At 40.1% G+C, this 25,466-nt stretch overlaps 1 protein-coding gene across 7 annotated transcripts in view; it reads left to right on the forward strand.

Moving 5' to 3' along the window:
- LOC128613119 (gephyrin) overlaps positions 1-25,466 on the forward strand; it is a 133,311-nt gene that overhangs the window by 90,543 nt on the left and 17,302 nt on the right. For 2 of the 7 annotated variants that reach the window (XM_053633694.1, XM_053633695.1), the window contains 4 exons: positions 3,739-3,826; positions 4,662-4,735; positions 4,835-4,899; positions 24,876-24,977. In XM_053633694.1, coding sequence (XP_053489669.1) covers positions 3,739-3,826; positions 4,662-4,735; positions 4,835-4,899; positions 24,876-24,977 — 329 coding nt within the window. Of the gene's footprint in view, positions 1-3,738; positions 3,827-4,661; positions 4,736-4,834; positions 4,900-7,892; positions 11,207-19,712; positions 20,021-24,875; positions 24,978-25,466 lie in introns of those variants that run through there. The other 5 variants (XM_053633696.1, XM_053633697.1, XR_008386829.1 and 2 more) reach the window with 4 other exon arrangements.

Here is a 25,466-nt window from a genome sequence, read left to right on the forward strand (position 1 = left end):
AATACTTTTTTTTACAACACTGTACTTTATTATGCAGTCTTTTGAAAGTATTGTCCCATAAATCTGACTATTGACTAATACATTTAACTCACTGTATAGTAAAGTGCCTTGTATAGAACGATAGCTACAATGCTCCATTTTGTTAAACTCTTATTGTGTATATATTGTAGTACAAACAATTTTATTAAATGTATTACAGTATTTGATAAATTTTTTGCTGGATATTTGACTAATATCAAGTTCTACATCCTTTTTTTCCAGACCAGTGTGGTTTCCCTTAAAATGAATTAAGTATTTTTTTTTGCTTGTGTCCATGTTGAGTACAGATATCAAAATGCGTCATCTTCCAACCCCACATGAATAGCCTAATAAAATAAGCAGTGTCTGCCTTGGGGAGTGGAGTTCAAATTCAGTGCATTGTTGTTGGACCCAGGATTCCTGCCACAATATATTAATAAAGACCAAAGATATTGGTGCAACAGTATATTAATAAAGCTATCAATCTGTCTTGTAGATGGGAATGCATCTAGGTCAGCCCTGTGTCTAGTGAGTGCTCTCAAGTGGTAGTGACTACTAGCTGGTGGGCCACTGTATGTGTGCTTTGAGGGGCACCATAAAGAGGGGTCTAAACACAGGTAAAGGAAGTGATAGCATACTTGAATGCAGGTCAGCAGACTGCTTTTTCCATTAAATGCCAGACAGCTTGGTCTATGGCTACCTCCTAAGTGATGCTTACAGTACTTGTGTACAATATCAATACTTTGAACAGTTTTTAACCTCAGTAAATAGCACTATCAATACATGGAGTGATTATTATCCTTAGTCAAACAAATGGCTCATAATGACAGACCGACACTGCCAGAATGCCCTCATACCAAGATATTTGTTCCTCAAACCATGGAGAATAGCTCATTCAATGGGTATATACCTTTCTTAGTACTGGCCATCAAGGAATCCAGATAACCCTCACCCTGATGAATAATACATTTTGGTGGCCTTCACTGAACAGTGTCATTCAACACATACAGTAAGAACAGTACTGTTCTGCCCACATTCAGAGGTTTTACTACCATCTTAGTCAGTGTGGACCACTTTTCTAAGACTGGTCTGGTTGCATGAACCAGGAAATGTAAAGATTGAAGTCAGTACCTTCCCATGGTGGAATATATCCAAGATAAACTCATTCTTCCACCCCTTTCCAGTGGGTTTGGGGGAATCGGCCTTTGTACTTCCACAATCATTAAGAGAGTAATTAGCGGCCTGGTGTTACTAAGGAAATGCACAAAAGTTGTTAACAAGAAGTGTGACTACCTCTATAAAAGCAGAACATTTGGAGTACTCAGGTGTGTGTCTATATCATGTCATGATGAAAGGACATCAGCCATGACCTCAGAGAAGCAATTGTTGCGGCTCATCAATCTGGGAAAGGATATAAGGCCACCTCCAAACAATTTGAAATTCACTATTCTACAGTGAGAAGTACTGTTTACAAATGGAAAGCGTTCAAGACAGTTGCCCATCTTTCCAGGAGTGGGCATTGCAGCAAATCCAATCCAAGGAGAGGAGAACCCCAAGAGATGCATAATGTGACCTACAGGCTTCAATAAGCATATTAAATGTTAATGTTCGTGACCGCACAATCAGAAAAATAATGTTCAAGTATGGCTTTCAGGGAAGGGTGGCTAGGAAAAAGTCACTTCTATCCAAAAAGAATATTGAGCATGACTCAGGTTTGCAAAATTGCATCTGAACAAGCCATAAAATTTCTGGAATCATATCCTCTGGATCATATCCTTTGTACTGATGAGATGGTGGAGATGTTTGCTCAATCATACACAGCGCAATGTTTGGAAAAACCAAATACAACATATTGCCACAAACACCTCATACCAGCTGTCAAGCATGGTGGTAGAGGGGTGATGATTTTGGCTTGTTTTGCAGCCACAGGACCTGTGAAACTATGATGATGAACTCCACTTTATATCAATATTCTTGTGACAAATTTGAGGCCATCTGTCCAGCAGCTTAAGCTGGGCTGAAAGTGGTTCATGCAACAGGGCAATGATTCCAAGCACACCAGCAAATCCACATCTGAATGGCTAAAGAAAACAAAAAAAAGGTGTTTGAATGGCCAAGTCAAAGTCCAGACTTTAACCCCATTGAGATGCTGTGGTGGGATCTTAAGAGATCTGTGGTAAAAACGAATGCCCTCAAACAATAATGAACTGAAGCAATGTTGTAAAGAAGAGTGGGCCAAAATTTGATGTAGGGTGTACTTTCTTTTTCCCACGACTGTATGTTACAGCTAGAACTACTGGTAGAGTTGTGCATTTACAGAAAATCAATGAATTCACCTTATGATTTGAGACTGTGTGACAACACACAGCACAACAGTGTGACTGATTTGAGATATCAATCACACTACTGTGTAAATATTTTTAATAATTCACTTCCAGTTTTATTTGTACTGCAATATTTGTAATATTGCATTCCACAGTGTTTTTGTTTTCCAAATAATTCATTTAAACAAATTTCGGTGAAATATTGTAGTTACAACAAATTGACAGACAGTGGTGCTATTCTTATTACTTCTCCTGGCCAGAGTGTGTAACGCACAAGAAGAAAGCACTCCCCATAATTGTCTGCGGTCTGAATATTGATGTGCGCATTTTTGTTAATAACTCTTCACTCCTCATGTGTTCTCTGAATTCATGTGCATTGGGATTGGGAACTCATGAGACCAAAAAAAAAAGTCATGGGAGCAGGTCTTTTTTTGTTGTTTTGTTTAGTTTTTTTACACCTGGGTAAGAGTGGGAAGTTAGCTATGAAGCTTAGAGGACCATTAACATGAGTGTATTGGACACGGCATGGTGATTGCACTGTTCAACATGTTAAAAGTTTGTAAATTTACTCATTCATACATTTATTCATTCCTCTAAACTGTTTACTGGCAACTGTTTTACCCTGGTCAGCAACATTATTGTTATTTTAGCTATCTACAACAGTATATAGGGGTTAAAATTAAATAATGAATATGAGCTCAGTGCAGACTTTCAGCTTTAATTTGAGGGAATTAACATGTACATCCTTGCAGTCAATGATTGCCTGAAGTCTGGAACCCAAAGGCATTACCAGATGCCAGGTTAGTTCCCTGGTGATGCTCTGCCAGGCATTTACTGCAGTTGTCTTCACTTCCTATTTGTTGTGGGGCTGTTTTGCATTAAGTTTTGCCTTCATCCTGTGAATTACATACATAAATTTATTCAGGTCAGACGATTCACTTGGCCATTCTTTACCTTAAAAAAGTCTTGGGTTTGGAAGAAATCCACAGAGAATAGTTAAAAATGCACTGACTGTGTGAGTGCATTGAGTGTATTGGACACGGCATGGTGATTGCACTGTTCAACATGTTTAAAGCCTCCGTTGTAAATTTTACTTTACTCATTCATACATTTATTCATTCCTCTTAACTGTTTACTGGTAACTGTTTTACCCTGGTCAGGGTTGCTGTGGTGCAAATGACTTAAAAAAAAATTATATATAGAACCAACTAAGTTTATTAGAAAACTTTCTGCAAAAGTGGGTTTAATTGGTCAGAATTTCTTCAGGAGTGGGAGAGAATGGGATTTTTTTTTAACATGTCTTTTGAGAATTTCTATTCTGTATATGGCCTTATGGAAACAAAAGAATGAAAGTAATTATGTATAATCATTTTGTCTTTCCTTGTTGTTCTTGCAGCCCAGATGACCTGTTGAATGCCCTGAATGAGGGAATAAGTCATGCAGATGTTATCATCACATCTGGAGGAGTGTCTATGGGAGAGAAGGTGAGGGGGTGTTTACTGTAGTCAAGTTAACATTTTGTTCTGAGTAACACTTTTGGCCACATTGAAAAACGTCACAGTGGTCACAAACTTTATTGCATACTTGTAAGGGTACATTTTACTGAAGGTGCTAGCTGTGATAAAATACAGCCATGGCCATAAATATTTGGACATTGACAACATTATTATTTTAGCTATCTACAACAGTGTATATAGGGGTTAAAATTAAATAATTAATATGAGCTGAAAGTGCAGACTTTCAGCTTTAATTTGAGGGAATTTACATGTACATCCTTGCAGTCAATGATTGTCTGAAGTCTGAAACCCAAAGGCATTACCAGATGCCAGGTTAGTTCTCTGGTGATGCTCTGCCAGGCATTTACTGCAGTTGTCTTCACTTCCTATTTGTTGTGGGGCTGTTTTGCATTAAGTTTTGCCTTCATCCTGTGAATTACATACATAATTGTATTCAGGTCAGACGATTCACTTGGCCATTCTTTACTTTAAAAAAGTCTTGGGTTTGGAAGAAATCCACAGAGAATAGTTAAAAATGCACTGACTGTGTGGCATGCAGTGCAAAATTATTTAGGTAAAAACCCACTTTTCACCAGTCTGGGCAACTTTACACCTGGTGCTAAGGACATGGGTTTAAAGGAATGGACCAACAAAGGAAACAGTAAAATAACAGATTTCTATAATAATAATTATATAAATAATTACATTAAATAATGTTTCATAGTAAATGTACTTGAATAGTTCACACAAATATGAAGTGAGCTTAATGATTATCAGTATCAATTATTTATCTTTATTTCGTGTTTTTATCTTTCTTCATTAGGACTACTTGAAGCAGGTTCTGGACATTGACCTCCATGCCCAAATCCACTTTGGTCGGGTGTTTATGAAGCCAGGGTGAGAACAGGGCAAAGCAAACAAACCTATAATGACAAGATTCAAAGTAGCTAACCTAAGGCCTTTTATAGGTTACACCATCTTTTTTGCTCTTTGTAGCCTTCCCACTACATTTGCTACCTTAGACCTGGATGGCGCACGGAAGCTCATATTTGCCCTGCCAGGTATGTATTCATTTACTGATTAATATGAACTTTGTATGTAAAGTGTACAGTTCCAGTGTCTTTGTAATCACTATTATGTAATTATTCATTTAAAAAAAAAACAATACTGCATTCAGAAAGTATTCAGACATTTCCTACAGTTTTTTACCTTCTTACACTATTAAGTTCATGTTTTCTCACAAAAAAACTCCATAATGAAAAAGCATAAACAGGTTTTCAGAGTTTTATACAGTATCTCACAAAAGTGAGTACACCCCTCACATTTTTGTAAATATTTGATTATAGCTTTTCATGTGACAACACTGAAGAAATGACATTTTTCTACAATGGAAAGTAGTGAGTGTACAGCTTGTATAACAGTGTAAATTTGCTGTCCCTTCAAAATAAGCCACACACACAGCCATTAATGTCTAAACCGCTGGCAACAAAAGTGAGTACACCCCTAAGTGAAAATGTCCAAATTGGGCCCAAAGTGTCAATATTTTTTGTGGCCACCATTATTTTCCAGCACTGCCTTAACCCTCTTGGGCATGGAGTTCACCAGAGCTTCACAGGTTGCCACTGGAGTCCTCTTCCACTCCTCCATGACGACATCATGGAGCTGGTGGATGTTAGAGACCTTGTGCTTCCTCAAACCTTCCGTTTGAGGATGCCCCACAGATGCTCAATAGGTTTTAGGTCTGGAGACATGCTTGGCCAGTCCATCACCTTCACCCTCAGCTTCTTTAGCAAGGCAGTGGTCATCTTGGAGGTGTGTTTGGGGTCGTTATCATGCTGGAATACTGCCCTGCGGCCCAGTCCCCGAAGGGAGGGGTTCATGCTCTGCTTCAGTATGTCACAGTACATTCATGGTTCCCTCAATGAACTTTAGCTCCCCAGTGCCGGCAGCACTCATGCAGCCCCAGACCATGACCCTCCCACCACCATGCTGGACTGTAGGCAAGACACACTTGTCTTTGTACTCCTCACCTGGTTGCCGCCACACACGCTTGACACCATCTGAACCAAATAAGTTTATCTTGGTCTCATCAGACCACAGGATATGGTTCCAGTAATCCATGTCCTTAGTCTGCTTGTCTTCAGCAAACTGTTTGCGGGCTTTCTTGTGCATCATCTTTAGAAGAGGCTTCCTTCTGGGACGACAGCCAAGCAGACCAATTTGATGCAGTGTGCGGCGTATGGTCTGAGCACTGACAGGCTGACCTCCCCCCACCCCTTCAACCTCTGCAGCAATGCTGGCAGCACTCATACGTCTATTTTCCAAAGACAGCCTCTGGATATGACGCTGAGCACGTGCACTCAACTTCTTTGGTCGACCATGGCGAGGCCTGTTCTTAGTGGAACCTGTTCTGTTAAACCGCTGTATTGTCTTGGCCACCATGCTGCAGCTCAGTGTCAGGGTCTTGGCAATCTTCTTATAGCCTAGGCCATCTTTATGTAGAGCAACAATTCTTTTTTTCAGATCCTCAGAGTTCTTTGCCATGAGGTGCCATGTTGAACTTCCAGTGACCAGTATGAGGGAGTGTGAGAGCGATGACACCAAATTTAACAAGTCACATAACACTAGGGAGGGAAAATGGCTAATTGGGCCCAATTTGGACATTTTCACTTAGGGGTGTACTCACTTTTGTTGCCAGCGGTTTAGACATTACTGGCTGTGTGTTGAGTTATTTTGAGGGGACAGCAAATTTACACTGTTATACAAGCTGTACACTCACTACTTTACATTGTAGCAAAGTGTCATTTCTTCAGTGTTGTCACATGAAAAGATATAATCAAATATTTACAAAAATGTGAGGGGTGTACTCACTTTTGTGAGATACTGTACAGTTATTTAAAAAAAAAAAACAATAGCACTTATACTACTGTCACAAGACAAAAAACTTTATTGAATCTCCCTGACAGCTATTTTTATATATATATATATATATATATATATATATATATATATATATATATATATATATATATATATATATATATATATATATTTTAGGTGTTTCTAGAGTTTGATCACTACTGGGGCACAGGCCCCCCAAGAATTTTACATCAGTACTTAAAAATTTCTAGGGAGTCCTGCAAAAACAGCACCAAAGCATTCTATTCTGGTGACTTTGGGAGTTTTATTTATTTATTTGTTTGTTTTCTTTAATCATATTATGTAACAAACATTAATGCAAGCATGTGCTGCAGATCATTTCATTAGTTAAATTTTACATTTTAATTTACTGTAAAGGGCTTTTCTAAAATTGCCTATGTACTGGTTACTGAATGCAATAGTTGAAAAATAACAGTTGCATTAAAAAAGTTAAACTTGAAAGGGTTAATGCTTTAACATTTTTACAATTCTGGGTAATTTGTTGATCTTGTGATTGTAGAGTAATGTCCAGGTTATAAAAGATTTATTTGAGGGAAATTAAATTTTGCAGTGTAATGTTGATCATTCAAGTGCAACGTTTATCCCTGCTGTCTGCTTACCCTCACCTGACTGATGATGCTCTTCTCTCCCTCTGGCACCTCTTGGAATGACATAAGTTTGTATGTCCATCTGGATAACTAAAAATAAGCTAACCAGTACTAAGTAGATCACTCCTCGCAAACAGAACTGCTAACACATTTTTAAAAATCTATTTAAAAAAAAAAAAAGTAAACCCACAATTGGCATTTTCGTGAGCAAACTAACTAGCTAGCTCCCTAAATGAAGAAATAATTTCAAAAAGCTTTCACTGATGATGACTCAATCACATCATTTGTTGCAAAATGTCATATTAGAAGAGATAAGCAAGCATTCTTTTAGCAGTTAACAAGCTGATGTTATAGATTAAATCTGTTTCAAGTAAATTAAATCTGGAAAACGTGATGTCCTCATTCAACTAAATAAAAATTCACATAGTACTCATTAATACAGCGATCAGTGTTAGCCTGGTAGTAGGAAGTAACCTTTCCTCAGCTACAATGTCATATTATGAATTATTGTCTGACTGCATGTTGAGGTTTCTATGGGGTGGAAAAGTGAAGGGAGGAGGAGAACAGCGGTGGGGGAGGAGCATATGATTGTAATGCCAGCTGAAGCGAAAATATCCTGTGCAGCCGCTTCAATCAGGTTTGTTTTCAATAATTCAAAAGATGTTAATTATAACGTTCAATGAAAAGGAAAGACTATTTTCAGAAGTATCTACTGTAATACACTTCATCAGATAATGATTTATCAGGAAAATTTTACAGGGGCACAGCAAAATTTTACTCGTGCTTGCGCCCCAGTAAAAATGGTCTAGCAACGCAACCGAGTTCTGATGATACAAGCTTGACATGCTTGGATTTTATGATCTTCTCGGCTCTGTCAAGCTGGGAAGCATCACGTTACCACCATTTTTCAGTCTATTCAGAGATGTTGAATTGGGTTCATTGGTTCTCTTTGTGTTTTCAGCGACTCCCATAACCGGCGCGAGAGAGCGTAATATAGCTGGTGGTGCTTGCGAGACACGCAGATACACATACTCATACACACACAGCCGAGTGTGAACTTGACTGAGTGAAAGCTCAGAGTCTGATACGGACTCGTTTCTGTTTTGTTGAGTTTTTTTAAACTGCGCTACAAAGTGCACTCTGAATAAACGCAAGCCTGGAGCTTGGCTAAAATTGCGCCTACCCCCATCATTCAATGATGATCATTGATGTTTGAGGGTGTTGGTTTTTACCACAGCTCTCTTAAGATCCTGCCACAGTTTCTCAGTGGTGTTGAGGTCTGGAATTTGACTTGGCCATTCCAACACCTTTTTTTTCTTTTTCTTTTTTAGTCATTCAGATGTTGATTTGCTGGTTTTCTTGGGATAACTGTGATTGCATGATCCAATTTTGACCCATCTTAAGCTGCTGGACATAAGGCCTTGTTTGTCTCAAGAATATTCTTATATAAAGTGGAGTTCATTACTGTATCAATGAATGCAATTTTCCCAGGTCCTGTGGATCACCCCTGCACCACATTGCTTGACCGTTGGTATGAATTATTTGTGGTTATAGACTCTGTTTGGTTTTTTCCAAACATGGAGCTATGCATGGTGACCAAACATCTCCACCTTGGTCTCATTGATCTAAAGGATATTGTTCCAGAAGGTTTGTGGTTTGTTCAGCTGCAATTTTGCAAACGTAAGCCATACTGCCATATTCTTTTTGGAGAGAAGGTACTTTTACCTAGTCAACATTCCTTGAAAGCCATACTTGTTCAGTCTTTTTGTGATTGTGCTTTCATGATCATTTAATGTGCTTACAGAGGCCTGCAGATCACATGTAGCAGCTATTGGGTTTTTCTTTATATTTCTGAGCATTAAACAGTCTGTCCTTGGACTGAATTTGCTGGGATGCCCACTCCTGGAAAGATTGGCAACTGTCTTGAAGGCTCTCCATTTGTAAACAGTCCTTCTCACTATAGAATGGTGGCTTTTAAATTGTTTGAAGATGGCCTTATACCCCTTCCCAGATTGATGGGCCGCAGCAGATGCTTGTCTGAGGTCATCCTTTCGTCTTGGAGCAAAATGTAGACACACACCTGATTGTTCCAGAACTACAAACTGCCAAAAAAAAAAAAAAAGTAGTCACACTTGATGATTGACTAATTTTGTGCATTTCTTTAGTAACACCTGGCTGCTAATTACTCTCTTAATGACTGTGAAATTAGGAAGGGTGTACTCTACTTATTTTTCCCATCTGATTTCTGAATGTTGGCTTACTTTTTGGGGAAAAAATTACTACATATTGAAATCTGTTTTTGTTTTGTCACCTGAGGTTATTTGTTTGCTTACAGAAGTTAGTGAGGACCACACAATTGTTATTTAGGCCCTGATAAATTTTAAAAAAAAAATAGAATTGAAGGAGGGTGTACTTTCTTTTTCCATGATTGTATATAAACCTGTTTATGCTGTTCATTTTGAAGTAAATTTAGATATATCGGGACAGTTTGAGTTTCCAATCTGTCTAAGCTTGCTTGTCATTAATAAAACATAATGCCCAACACATGACATATTTTGGAAGTCCTCTAGGTGTTGACTATTACCTGTAAAGGAAAAATGGTTCTATTATACTCTCTAAGAAGTATGTAGAATAAGAAGCATGGCCTACCCATTTTTCACGACTGAATGACTTTTTTTTTTTAACTAAATGCTTGCTAATTTGGAACCGCGTGTTTGGTAATTTGGGACACACATTTTCATTGGTTTACATCCTTATTTTCAGCAGTAATGTTTAAAATGCTATTTATTTGTAGCATACTTTTCCGTGGCATCAAATAAATAAAATTTTAACAACTGTGCCTGAAATGTGCATTCTGATTTCATGTTGTTTTATGTGTGCAACTTTAAATACTCAACAAACATTAATGACAACACAACCTATTTCTGTCTTTAATGATAGCAACTTTTAAGCTGACTAAAATTTGAACTAGCTACTTAGCAACTCAACAGTTGCCTAGCAATGGTCATGGTGAAATCAACATCAACCTTGTATGACTGGCTGATTTAGGGTTCCCAGGTCTATCAGGTAGAATGTCATTGTGTTTCATACTACATCTTCTAACGTGGAAATGTTTAGCCTGAGAAGTCTGGGATGTGACACTGAGAATTGGATGTCCTAAAAAACCAGCTGGGAAACTAAAGGCCTATAGGCCAAATTTGGCCTGCTGTCTCATTTAATTTGGCCATTGTAATATTTCAAAATATTACTATATTCTATTATATACTACTCAATATTTTCACACTAGATCTAGAGATTTCACATAGACCCATAGCATAGCTATCTTGCTTGTTCTGTGCACAACACTGTACAGTGCACATTCTTGTATGTCACAGTGTTGAAATGCAATTTCACTTATCTCTCTGCTTGGTTTAATGCAAGTGGAAAAATTATTCAGAAACATGTTGGGTGTTGGTTTTTGATGTGATTCAGTGATCAACTCCAAATCCCAAAATGTATCAACCTACAAATATTTTAAAACAAATAAAGTTGATGGAGAGCAAAGGCAAGAGAGATGAGAGATAAGGACATGTATGTTCTTAACAGAGATAGGCCCATGCGAGTTCTCCTTCAACCTCTTAATTAACTATATTTTTTCCAGATATTTGGGAAATACATACATGTTAATATCTTTAATCGATTTAAAAAATGACCTAATGCTTTATACAGTTGAACAATCTCTGTTAGTCTTTTTTCCCCTTTTTGTCTTATTGTACTTTCATAGTACTATTGTTATTCAATAGAATATATAATACATTAGGAAAAAATAATATCTTTAGTTTATGGCCCTTCAGAGGCTCACAAAAATGCTTATTTGTCCCAGGCAGAATTTGAGTTTGATACCCCTGTACACTGGAGGGTGCATAATCCTAATATTGTAATTCTTACATTCTAATAGAGTTATGCACTCTTTCTCCAAACTTCAATCACACCTCTCTTCACTTGCACCTCACTTGACTCTCCTTCAGCTTTTACTTGTCCGAGTGTTGTTTCATGAGGAAAAGATTCTCTGGTCTGATGGGCTGAGCACAAAAATCTACGTCTGGCAACAACCAGGCACTGCTCATTAACAAGCTAATACCATCCCTGTGGTGATTTATGGTGGTGGCCACATCATGCTGTGGGGGTGCTTCTCCCCATTGGGAAACTGTTCAGAATGCAACCAAATACAAGGATACAGGATGTCCTTGAAGAAACCCTGTTCCACAGTGCATGCAACCAGAGACTAGGGCAAAGGTACATCTTTTAGCATGACAACGACCCAAAGCATTCAGCCAAGAAAATGTTTTGGTACAAGTCTGTGAATATTCTTGCATGACCAAGCCTGGTCTTGAACCCCATAGAATATATGTGGAGAGATGGCAGATGGCAGTTCAGAGATTCTCCCCATTCAATCTGATTGAGCTTGAGAAGATTTGCCAGGGAGAATGGGGAAAACTGCCCAAATCTAGGTGTACAAAACTTGTAGAGACTTGTCTAAGATGAATTGACGCTGTAACTGCTGCCAAAGGTGCATCTAAAAAGTACAGAATTAAATGGTCTGAATACAGCTAGAATGAAAGATTTTAGTTTTTGTTTTCACTTTGTGATTATTTAATCCATTTTAAATAACACACAACGTTAGCAAAAACTAAAGGGGTCTGAATACTCTTTGAACCCATTGTAAATAGTCATAGGCACAAGCAATGCTGTAAACAAAGATGCCTTCAAAGCATTTTCTACATAAAAAAAAAATTATATAAAGAGGAGTGAACAGCACTAAACTAATCTAAAGTCAATATTTAGTGTGCATTTAAAAAATACAGCCATAGTCTATGGTACATGTCGCAGTTGTGTTGGACTTGGGTCAGTATCAGTAAAGGGCTTTTTGAGATCTCATAATTTGGATTTATTATTTTTATTTTATTTATTTAATAAATATTCCATTTTTGTGAAGGTTCTTTGTTAACTAGACAGTTGACTACTCCAGTTACACTTGTTACTACAAGTGGTATTTGTCACGTCCCGAGACGTAAGGAAGTAGAATACGGAAGCAGATGCAGGTAAAGATGTTTTTATTTAAGGAGGCAGGCAGATAAATCCAAAACGTGAAACAGATGCGTAGTCAAAAACAGGCAGTGGGTCAGGCGATCGGCAAACAGGCATAAACGGGGCAAAGCAGGAATCAAAGTCACGGTCACAGAAAACAGGGTCAAGACACAAAACAAGAAACATGAACTAAGACTATGAACTGGGAGCGGGAAACACCAGCGTGGTCTAGGTAAACTAATCTAACATTTAAACTAACTAAATCAATCTAACTATATCAACTATAATACTCTGCGAGGTGTACAGGGACGCAAGCGGATATATATTCCGAACATAATCAGCGGTAAGCGCTGGTAGCAGTGGTAGCACTGCCAGAAGGGGAGATCGTGACATCACGCCCCCCCCCCCAAAAAAACACTCCTCTCCATTGGTGTCCTGGCCCCCTGGGCAAAATGTCCCCAGCTGAACCAAGAGACTGCGCAGCATCCTCAGCGGAACAGAAAAGCAGAGCAACATCCTCAGCAGAACAGAAAAGCAAAGCGACGTCCTCAGCGGAACAGAAAAGCAGAGCGATGTCCTCATCGGAACGGAAAAGCTGGAACGCGGGGCGATGTCCTCCGCAAAGCTGGAATGCAGAGCGACATCCTCCATGAAGCTGGAACACAGTACGACGTCCTCAGTGGACTCTAGCTCGATCAGAACTTGGTCGTCCGTGTCAGCAGACTCGGGCGTGAGCAGAACCTGGTTGTCCGTGTCAGCAGACTTGGGCGTGAGCAGAGCTTGGTTGTCCGTGTCGACAGACTCTGTCGTGAGCAGAATTTGGTTGGTGGTGTCAGCAGACTTGGACGTGAGCAGAGCTTGGTTGTCCGTGTCAACTGACTCGGTTGTGAACGGAACTTGGTCGTCCGTGTCAACAGACTCGGTTGTGAACGGAACTTGGTCGTCCATGTCAACAGACTCGGTCGTGAGGGGAACTTGGTCGTGAGGGGAAATTGGTCGTCCGTGTCAGCAAACTCGGACATGAGCGGAACTTGGTCGTCTGTGTCAAGCGTGAGCAGAACCTGGTTGTCTGTATCAGCAGACTCCGGTGTGATCAGTGCTTGATTGTTCGTGACCTCAACTTCAGGCATGAGCAGAACCTGGTTGTTACCGACTTCGGCACTGACCTGGGACAGGAACTTGGTGTGAGCAGAGCTTGGGTTGGCCATCTCTTCAACCTGGGACAGGAACAGGACTTGAGGGGGTCACCTCGTTGACCTCTAGCTGGAACTTGACCTTATATTGGAGTTCAGGCGCCAAGACCCCCTTCACCCCTCCGGCTGAAACTCTGTGGCTGAGGTCGCCACATTGACCTCTGGCTGGAGCTCAGCATGCAAGACCTCCTCGAGGGTCTCAAGCCCCCCCCCCTTGTAAATCCAGGTCGTGTAGCTGCCCGCGCTGCGTGAACTCCTCCAGAAAAAGTTCTGCATACTGAGTGACATTATTGAGGGCACTGGACCCTGTACGGACCAGCTGCTCCACCCAGTCATGGGCCGAGCCATAAAACCGGGACACTAGGAACCCAAGCCACTGTTTCTTCACAGGCTTTGGATGCACCAGGTTAGCAAAGTACACTTGGCTGTGGAAAAGGAACAGCAGCGGGTTACAGCAGCTCTCCAACCCATAAGTCTCCAACAGGAGTTCGGCGGCTGTCATCTGGGGAAACTGGACTGATTGTATGGTGGCCAGACATCTCCATGTGCTCCTGCTGCTTCCATGTTGTCGGCGGTGTATTCTGTCACATCCCGAGACGTAGGGGAGTAGAATACGGAAGCAGATGCAGGTAAAAACGTTTTTATTTAAGGAGGCAGGCAGATAAATCCAAAACGTGAAACAGATGCGTAGTCAAAAACAGGCAGTGGGTCGGGCGATCTGCAAACAGGCTTAAACGGGGCAAAGCAGGAATCGAAGTCGCGGTCACAGAAAACCGGGTCAAGATACAAAACAAGAAACATGAACTGGGAGCAGGAAACACTAGCGTGGTCTAGGTAAACTAATCTAATGTTTAAACTAACTAAATCAATCTAACTATATTAACTATAATACTCTGCGAGGTGTACAGGGACGCGAGCGGTATATATCCCGAACATAATCAGCGCTAAGCGCTGGCAGCTGAAAACAATAAAGCCACACCCCCGAACAACAACCAATGATGAAACAGGGAGGAGACAGAACAGAAACAAAACAAACGCACATGTCCACAATAAACAGTGTCACAGTTATCAACATCCGACGAGCATGCGCTTGCTGAGCACTCGTGCACGTAGCTCGTGCATGCGCGCGCCCTCCGGCTCTCCGAGCGCAATTCCAGAAGGGGAGATCGTGACAGTATTTGTGAATCAACTACAAGATACACTGTATGGCCAAAAGTATGTCAACACCTCTCCATCATACTCATATGTGGACCTTCTCCAAACTGTTGCCACAGAGTTAGAAGCACACAATTGTCTAGAATGTCTGTATGCTGTAGTATTATGATTTCCTTTCACTTGAACTAAGGGGACTAGCCCACCTTTGTTCCGGCATGACAGTGCCCCCGTTCACAAAGCAAGGTTTGCCAAGGGTGGTGCATAAGAACACTAGTGTCCTGCAGAACACTAGTGTCCTGGACAAAGCCCGGACCTCAACCACCCTGAACACCTTTGGGATGAAATGAAACTCTTAACTACATGCCAGGCCTTCTTGCCCAACATCAGCGCCTTACCTCAGTAATGGACTTGTGGCTGAATGGGCACAAATCCCCACAGCAACATTACAAAATATAGTGGAAAGCTTTCCCAGAAGAGTGGAGGTTGTTATAGCTAGTTTGGAGGGGGTTGGCATTATCCATAATAATGACAATAATAATGCCCATAGTTTTGTAATAGGATTCCATTCTGGGGACAGAATTGACATTTTCATAGAGATATTGTTGTCCTTTTCTTGACAATAATTCTTTAATTCTTAGTTACTTGTTGAAATCTTTTTGATTGATCTATAATGCGTGTCTAAAACAGTCTATCTAAAAATCTAAAATAGGTATTTTTTAACCAACTCCACACCAGTCGCACTTTCTGTTCTATGCGAAGTCTGTACAAAATCAGCTGATATTTTTAATAAAAAATTTTAATGACTTGCCCCCTTGTTGTTTATGACAATTCATTTTTAAAAAAAAACACATTTTAATTGTTTCTAATTTGTTTATTTTGATTTATCAAAATTTGGTTTTGGATTTGGTTCTATCCAATATTCCCTCTATCCTGACTAGAACCCCAGTCCCTGCTTAAAAGAAGCAGCCCCTAGTTTTTTCTTTTTATTTTTACCCCTAAAATGCATCTGTAAATGCATTTGTTTTTCACTTGAATTGGTTGTCTGTACAGAATATTTTGTTCCGTTTCAACATTTAGAAAAATACTATTAATAAGTAAATATTCATGGTTTAAAATGAAGATGAAGCATTACAATACAGCATATTTAACATGCGTGGGGGGGGGATCATTATATTTACAGTACATTTACCTCATTTGGCTCACAGTTATCTAAAAGTAACTTTGTATATTTGAGAAATAATGCAACCCAGAGGTTGCTTGGTGATGCTGGTATTTGAACTCGCAACCTTCCGATAAGTAGCCCAATGCCTTAACCCAGGGGTGACCAATCTTATCCACAAAGGGCCAGTGTGGGTGCAGGTTTTCATTCCAATCAAGTACCTGATTCCACCTGTTTAATCAGTTGATCTTGGATTTTAGTAGATTCAGGTGTGGTTTCTGCTTAATTGAAATTAAAATCTGCACCCACACCGGGTCCTTTCCTAATAAGATTGGACACCCTGGTCTTAATCACTGAGTGTAAATAAATTAACAATTTTTAATAAATGTCAAGTTACTGCAGTTTTTTCTTGCATGTATTGCAGTTTATAGAAATTATTACAACACAACTTTCAGAACATTGACAAAATTTCATGCCACATACAGTAGATGTAGTAGAACATTTAAACACTGTGTTTTTAGGTGTATTTAGTAAAACATTTAATGAATGTGCCAGTGACTTGAACAAAACTGAACTTATGATCCAAAAGACAAAATAAATCTACAGTGGCTTCCAGAAGTCTGAGACCATTAGTGAAAATGCTTCTATTTTGCATTCTTTTCTAATTTAATGCAAAAATTTTCATTACAAATTATTTTATTGACAACAACTTGAGTGAATCTTTGAAATATTTACATGAATTTCAGAGTTTTGTAGTACTTGGTATGTCCCCTATTTGCTTTAATGAAGTGTGTGCTTGATCATGGACTCAAGTTCCACTTTAGTTCCACTGTCTCATCTGAACACTTGCTTGAATAGAAGAGATTAGGCATGAGGAAAATCTGACCTTTTGTACAAAGCCGTTAACATGGTCAATATCACAAATTTGTTTACTTTTAAATAGGGACACAAAAAGAGTATAGTATAGTACCATGGATGTAAAATGTCTACACACCCCTGTTAAAATTGCAGGTTTATTAACTTGCTGTTTAAAAGGGGAAAAAAAAATGAAACCACTGTAAATGTCATGTCAAGTTTTTGATGGGATGTAGATCTTTGCTCTGACTGGACCATTCCAAAATGTTGATCTGTCTCTTCTGAAGCCATTCCTTAGTTGACTTGGGATTGTGCTATGGGCCGTTATCATGCTGGAAGGAGATATTTTTTTTTTCTTCATCTTCAGCTGCCTATCAGGGGCCTACAGGGGTTTATTTTGGGGGGGGGGGGTTGTGCCAAAATAGATTGATGTTTGGTTCTATCCAATATTCCCTCTATCCTGACTAGAACCCCAGTCCCTGTTGAAGAGAAGCAACCCCAAGTTTTTTCTTTTTCTTTTTACCCCTAAAATGTTTCTGTAAATGAATTTGTTTTTCACTTGAATTGTGTTGGTTCTCTGTACAGAATATTTGGTTCTCAGTTTCAACATTTAGAAAAATACTATTAAGTTTAACAAGCACTAGAAAAGAAAAACTCATTAATCTTATTCATTGTACTTCAATGTAATTGCTCATATACACTTCCCTGTGAAAGTATTGGAATAGCAACGCCAATTCTATCGTTTTCTATTGATTGAAGTTGGGGTTTGAGATCAAACGATGAATGAGACAATAGATCAGAATTTCAGCATTCATTTACTCATATTTACATCTAGATGTGTTAAACAACTTAGAACATGGCATATTTTGTTTGAACCTACCCATTTTTTCAAGTGATCAAAAATATTCTAACGTTTTCTGATTTTCTTGCTGCCCAGGTGTGCCCTGTTAAATTGATTGTTTAAAGAATTAATAGCTATGAATGTCTACTCTTGGTTTGAGCCCTATCTGTCTAATGGAGAAAAATATGCCATTTTGAAGCTGAGAAAAGAGTCATTGTACAAGCATAGGGCATAGCCAATACAGCAATTTGGAATTTCCTGAAAAAAAGAACAACCAGACATTGAATAGTTTCGCCAAGGAAAACAACAGCAGTTGATAATGGAGACATTGTGAGAACTGTGAATAAAAAACCCAAAACAATAGTCATTGACAACAGCCTCCACAAGGCAGAGGTGAAGGTATCACAATCCACCATACAAAGAAGACTTTGAGAGCCAAGTTAATCACCAGACCTTTACCTAATTGAGCATGCATTTCACCTCATGAAGAAAAGACTGACGGGAGAAACACCTCTCATAATATATGATGGGTTACAATAACTGAAAAGTGGGATAGCGCAACATTTTAGGCTTGATCTGTTGGCCATCGATGACACTCACTTGATTGAAGGTGGGCCTCAGAGTCATGTCATGCAACCACTCCAAGGGGAAATCCCTGAGGGGAATCCTTGCAAAAGATGGAGGGGCAGAGCCTTCTCTAATCTCTCTGTCTCCCTGATGTGGAGCTGACATCTATGGACCTGTCATTGCCTCCCCAGCCAACGCTGCACATTCCACATTCCTGCACTTGCAGGAGCCATCCACAAACATTTCTTGTAGTAATGCCTGAACTCTGTTCCAAGTGTTATTGGATGGGTAAGGCAAGGACTAACTGCTGCCTCTACTTTATGCATGCCTCTACTCTATATGGTTCAGGGCCCGAGTACCTTGGTTCAGAGCAGCTGTGACCCAGGTGAGGAGTAGGGAGAAGAGAGAGAGAATGTCAAAAGAGAGAGAAGCCTTATACCAAGGACTGCTGCAAATTAATCCTCCTCCAGGGATGCGGGCCAGTGACACTGGACCCATGCACCATTCTTGCCAGGAGTCGAGCGATGAACTGTTCCAGATCCCACCTCTCCACCATCAACCACCGACGACAGGAGTCCTTCAGCTGCTGCACTTGAGTAAAGGGGCAGCCAAACTTGGGGAGCTCAAGTGATCCTCTGGTGTATGTTTGACCCACTGCAGGACTGTCCTCTTGATACTTGGATACTCCAGATGCATCTGTGACTGCAGCAGCTGGGCGGCAGGCTGGGCTTCCCCCGATAGCAAGGGGAGGAGTCAGAGTGCATTCCACCTTCTGACATTCCCATGCAGCTGCCACACACTTGAAAAGCTCTAAGAAGGTCACTGGATCATTGGTGGAGGGCAACTTGATGAGCACCACACATGGAATGGTGGCAGGGAACACAGCTGTAGATACGGTGGGCTGCAGCAACTTCGAGAGTGCCCATTCGGTCTCGGCGAGAAGTGCCTGATGTTTGTGGCTGTTGGTGAGGGACTTTGATATCACTGAATGGGGAGGCTTTCAACATCCTGGGTTTTCGGCATCGCTGTAGACCCCAGTGTGAAAGGGTGTAGAGGAAGATTTGGGAGGCAGGTGGACTTTTAGCAGAGCTCTGGGCTCAGATTTATTTACACAGTGCTTTTCAGTGCACATTCAAAAATTCAACAAAAAAAGATAAACCGACAGCAAATGGGCTGTCAGTAGCTTCATGCTGTCAGCTGTGTGTCTGTGTGTTGCATGCTTCACTAGATAGATCCCTCACTCACTCTCTAGTTACAGTAGTCATTGAAATCTCAAAAAAACATACAGTGTGGGAAATATGTATTGAACGCTTCAACATTTTTTTCAGTAAATATATAGAATGAGGCTATTCACATGAAATTTTCACCAGACATCAGTATTAACTCAACAAATCTGCAAATATAAAGAAATCAAAAAATTCAAGTCCATAAATGAAGTTATGTGTAATAAAGCAGAATGACACAGGAAAATAGTATTGAACATGCTAACTGAAATTTATTTAATACTTAGTGGAGAAGCCTTGTAATGACAGCTTCAAGACTCTTCCTGTATGAAGAAGTTAATCGGCCGCAGCATTCAGGTGTGATTTTTTTTTTCTAAAAATATTGTCTTTTAAATCTTGTTCAATTGGATTCAAGTCAGATGATTGGTTGGGCCATTCTAACGTCTTAATTTTTTTTCTCTCTCTCTCTCTGAAACCTTTTTCTCTGAACTTCCTTTGCTGTATGCTTTGGATTGTTTTCCTGCTGGAAGGTCCACCCATGTCTCATCTTAATCATCCTGGTGGATGGCAGCAGATTCTTCTCAAGAATCTCCTGGTAAAGGACTCCATTCATCATTTCTTCAATTATGTGAAGTCTACAAGTACCATGAAACACAGCCCCACACCATGATGCTTCCACCTCCAAACTTCACTGTTGGTATAGTATTTTTAGGGTGACGTGCAGTGCCATTTCTTCTCCAAACATGGTGTGTAATATGACAGCCAAAAAGTAAAATTTTGCTCTCATCTGACCAGATGACACTCTCCCAGTATTTCATAGGCTTGTCCAAATGAGTTGTAGCAAACTTTAAACGGGCTTTGACATACCTTTAATTTAGTAATGAAGTCTTGCGGCGCGAGCGTGCATAGAGGCCATGGCGGATGGAGTGCATTGCCTATTGCTTTCTATGTGACGATGGTACCTGCTGCCTCCAAGTGTTTCTGGAACTCTTTCCGAGTGGTCCTTGGACTACTCTTCTGACTATTCTTCTGACTCCCTGGTCAGAAATCTTGCGAGGAGCTCCTGTGCATGGCTGGTTGATGATGATGTGATGTTGATTCCTCTTGCGTATAATGGCCCCAGTGGTGCTTACTGGAAGATTCAGAAGTTTTGAAATATGTCTGTGTCCGATTCCATCAATATGCTTCACACCAATAAGATTACGAAGGTCGTGGGAGAGTTCTTAGCTTTTACCCATCATGTTTCTTGTGTGACACCTTGGTAACAAAAAGCCTTTTTATAGACCATCAATTTACTAACCCAGCTGATATTAATTTGCACAGATAGGAGGTATAACTACTTTCTAACTACTTACAGATTTCAGCTGGTTCCTTGTCTTACCTTGCCTTGGAGAACTGCTTTTTCTTAACGTGTTCAATACTTTTTTCCTGTGTTATTCCACTTTATCTAACATAACTTTATTTATGGACTTTAATGTTGTGAATTCTATATATATGTGGATTTCTTGAGTTAATTCTAATGTCTGGTGAAATTTCATGTGAATAACCTCATTGGAAATATATTTACTGAAAAAAGTGTTGATGCGTTCGATACTCAGTTTGCCGTTGCCAGAGCAATTATTACGTGTTATTTACTTTTAGACCAGCTGACCTGATACTCTTGCTTACCAAAATTGTGTGGTCCGTCACTGAGGGTGCCATGTTCTGAGTTGATTAACACATCTAGATGTAAATATTAGGAAATGGAAGCTGAAATTCTGATCTTCATCTTGCCGTTCCAATACTTTCAGAGGGATGTGTGTGTGTGTGTGTGTGTGTGTGTGTGTGTGTGTATGTATGTATGTGTGTATATCTATGTATATATAAATATTCATACTTGTATACGTGTATATATGCATGCATGTGTGTGTGTGTATATATACTGTATGTGTCTGCATATATATGTGTATATACACACGTGTGTGTGTATATATATTTGTGTGTGTGTGTGTGTGTGTGTGTGTATATATATATATATATATAATATATATATATATATATAATGTGTGTGTGTGTGTGTGTGTGTGTGTGTATACACACCCACACACACACACAGTATCTCACAAAAATGAGTACACCCCTCACATTTTTGTAAATATTTGATTATATCTTTCTGTGACAACACTGAAGAAATGACACTTTGCTACAATGTAAAGTAGTGAGTGTACAGCTTGTATAACAGTGTAAATTTGCTGTCCCCTCAAAATAACTCAACACACAGCCATTAATGTCTAAACCGCTGTCAACAAAAGTGAGTACACCCCTAAGTGAAAATGTCCAAATCGGGCCCAAAGTGTCAATATTTTGTGTGGCCACTATTATTTTCCAGCACTGCCTTAACCCTCTTGGGCATGGAGTTCACCAGAGCTTCACAGGTTGCCACTGGAGTCCTCTTCCACTCCTCCATGACGACATCACGGAGCTGGTGGATGCTGGAGACCTTGTGCTCCTCCACCTTCCGTTTGAGGATGCCCCACAGATGCTCAATACAGTTTAGGTCTGGAGACATGCTTAGCCAGTCCATCATCTTCACCCTCAGCTTCTTTAGCAAGGCAGTGGTCATCTTGGAGGTGTTATCATGCTGGAATACTGCATACTGATCATGCTCTACTTCAGTATGTCACAGTACATGTTGGCATTCATGGTTCCCTCAATGAATAGACGTATGAGTGCTGCCAGCATTGCTGCAGAGGTTGAAGGGGTGGGGGGTCAGCCTGTCAGTGCTCTGACCATACACTGCACACTGCATCAAATTGGTCTGCATGGCTGTCGTCCCAGAAGGAAGCCTCTTCTAAAGATGATGCACAAGAAAGTCCGCAAACAGTTTGCTGAAGACAAGTAGACTAAGGACATGGATTATGAGACCAAGATAAACTTATTTGGTTCAGATGGTGTCAAGCATGTTTGGCGGCAATCAGGTGAGGAGTACAAAGACAAGTGTGTCTTGCCTACAGTCAAGCATGGTGGTGGGAGTGTCATGGTCTGGGGCTGCATGAGTGCTGCCGGCACTGGGGAGCTACAGTTCATTGAGGGAACCATGAATGCCAACATGTACTGTGACATACTGAAGCAGAGCAGGATCAGTATGCAGTATTCCAGCATGATAACGACCCCAAACACACCTCCAAGACAACCACTGCCTTGCTAAAGAAGCTGAGGGTGAAGGTGATGGACTGAACCCTATTGAGCATCTGTGGGGCATCCTCAAACAGAAGGTGGAAGAGCACAAGGTCTCCAACATCCACCAGCTCCATGATGTTATCATGGAGGAGTGGAAGAGGACTCCAGTGGCAACCTGTGAAGTTCTGGTGAACTCCATGCCCAAGAGGGTTAAGGCAGTGCTGGAAAATAATAGTGGCCACACAAAATATTGACACTTTGGGCCCAATTTGGACATTTTCACTTAGAGGTGTACTCACTTTTGCTGCCAGCGGTTTAGACATTAATGGCTGTGTGTTGAGTTATTTTGAGGGGACAGCGAATTTACACTGTTACACAAGCTGTACATTCACTACTTTACATTGTAGCAAAGTGTCATTTCTTCAGTGTTGTCACATGAAAAGATATAATCAAATATTTACAAAAATGTGAGGGGTGTACTCACTTTTGTGAGATACTGGGTATGTGTATGTGTATATATGTGTGTATATATGTGTGTGTATATGTGTGTGTGTGTGTGTGTGTGTGTGTGTGTGTGTGTGTGTGTGTGTATATATATATATATATAAAAAATACACACGCGCGCACACACACACACACACACACATATGTGTGTGTGTGTATATATATGTAATATAAAAAATTTATGAGTGTGTGTGTGTATATATGTGTATATATAAAATATGATGTTTCAACTGGCCAGTCTAAAACCATCCACTTTTTTCCCCTGATGAATTTGTTTGTTGTGTTGGCACTGTGTTTTGGGTAATTATCTTGCTGCATGATGACGTTCTTCCCAATTAGATTGAATGCATTTCTCCATTTCTACAGAATGTTTTTGTAGACTCATGATTTTATTCTACTGCTACCGTCATGAGTTACATCATCAATAAAGATTAGTGAGCAGATTCCAGAAGCAGCATGCAAAGCCAGGCCATGACACTACCTCCATCGTGCTTGACCAATGAGTTTGTATGTTTTGGATCATGAACAAATCTTTTCTTTTTCCACACTTTGGAATTCCTTCATTTTGGAAGAGGTTAATCTTGGTTCCAGAACTCTTCTGGCTCATCTCTGCATCTCTTTGTGAATTCCAATCTAGCCTTCCAAATCTTTCTGCTGATGAGTGGTTTACTTTTTGTGGCATACCCTATATATTTCTGCTATCGAAGTCTTCTTTTAATAGTGGATTGTGATGCCTTCACTCCTGCCCTATGGAGGTTGTTGATGTCACTGAATATTGTTTTTGGATTTTTTTTCCACAGCTCTCACAATGTTTGTCCATTGCCGTTGTTTTTCTGGATTGTGATATTGCCTCATATTCATCTTTTGATTTCCCCCAACCCAAATGTCTTCAGTCTATAGTAAAAACAGTACTTTTGGAGGGTGTGTGTGTATGTATATACATGTATGTGTGTGTATATTTTTTTATATTTATTTTATATATATATATATATATGTGTGTGTGTGTGTGTGTGTGTGTGTGTGTGTGTGTGTGTGTGTGTGTATATGTATGTATGTGTGTATATACACACACACACACACACATACATGCATATATTACACACCATGCATAGCAATAAAACCACTGACAGGTGACGTTAATAACATTGATTATCTCCTTATTGTGGCAAGGGGCGGGATAGATTAGGCAGCAAGTGAACAGTTAGTTCTTGAAGTTGATGTGTTGGAAGCAGGAAAAATGGGCAAGTGTAAGGATCTGAGCAACTTTGACAATGGCCAAATTATAATGGCTATATGGCAGTGTCAGAGCATCTCCAAAATGGCAGGTCTTGTGGAGTGTTCCCGGTATGCAGTGGTTAATACCTAGCAAAAGTGGCCCAATGCAGGACAACCAGTGAACCAACAACAAAACACCAAAACAAAACATCATTCTAAGTTGTGTTAAGTTGGTTTTTCTTTTGAATTGTTACCCATCTGTAGATACTGTATATTCAATGATAGTACCATCCTTTTAGCCTTTAAACTCGCACCTCCAAGCAAGACCTCCAATGGACTTCTTCCAAGATATAGTTACCACAACCTGTTCCCCTGCTCAAATCAGTCTAACACCCTACCTCACTCTGCCTCTTTTTGCCTGGTAGATTCTTTCCTTACCCATTAGCCGCCAGTGCTTCTAGCAGCGTTCCTTGTCCGCCTATGCCTCTCTTGCCCAATCTTATGTCCATTTTGTACTGCAGCTAAAGTAGACAGTGGTGACAATAGCTGTTTCTATATTCCCCCTGTTAAAGGTAATTTCAGCTACAGAGACACAGGGGTGACTCTCCTTGAGGCCATGCCCATGAGCGACAGCGAGGCAAGCAGGCTGCCCGTATCGCCTCCCCCACGCAGAAGTAAGGAACTGCCCGTTTGCACCCCCTGCTCAGAAAATGGAAATATACAGCAAACTGAACACCAAAAAACTGGAGAATTGGCATGCACAAGAAATTTCAACTTCTTATAATGACACATTTGTTTTGTTCTTGAGATTGAGTCTTTTTTGTGAGCTAGTAGCTAGCTTGAGGCATATTGGTGTATTCTGATATGCTGTTGTTTGGAGAAGCCTTTGTTATGACCAACACTGAACAGAAAAAACAAACTAGCTTTGTTTTATTTTTATGTTCTGTTTTCTGAGAGTGAAGCTTTTGTTATTGAGTCTGTGACTTTGTGTACTAGTGGTGTTTTTGGTGTTTTAGTTTGTGTTGTGATCTATTCTGATCTAGACCTGCCTACCATGCTTCATGGTGTAGCTACACAATCTAAAGCTGTTGTATATCTGGCACTTTACTGCCCTTTCCTCTTCTCTTCTCTTTCCTCCTTCTCTACTCTCTTCTGTGCGCTTC

Source organism: Ictalurus furcatus, chromosome 9 (assembly GCF_023375685.1).
Source record: "Ictalurus furcatus strain D&B chromosome 9, Billie_1.0, whole genome shotgun sequence".
Classification (NCBI taxonomy): domain Eukaryota; kingdom Metazoa; phylum Chordata; class Actinopteri; order Siluriformes; family Ictaluridae; genus Ictalurus; species Ictalurus furcatus.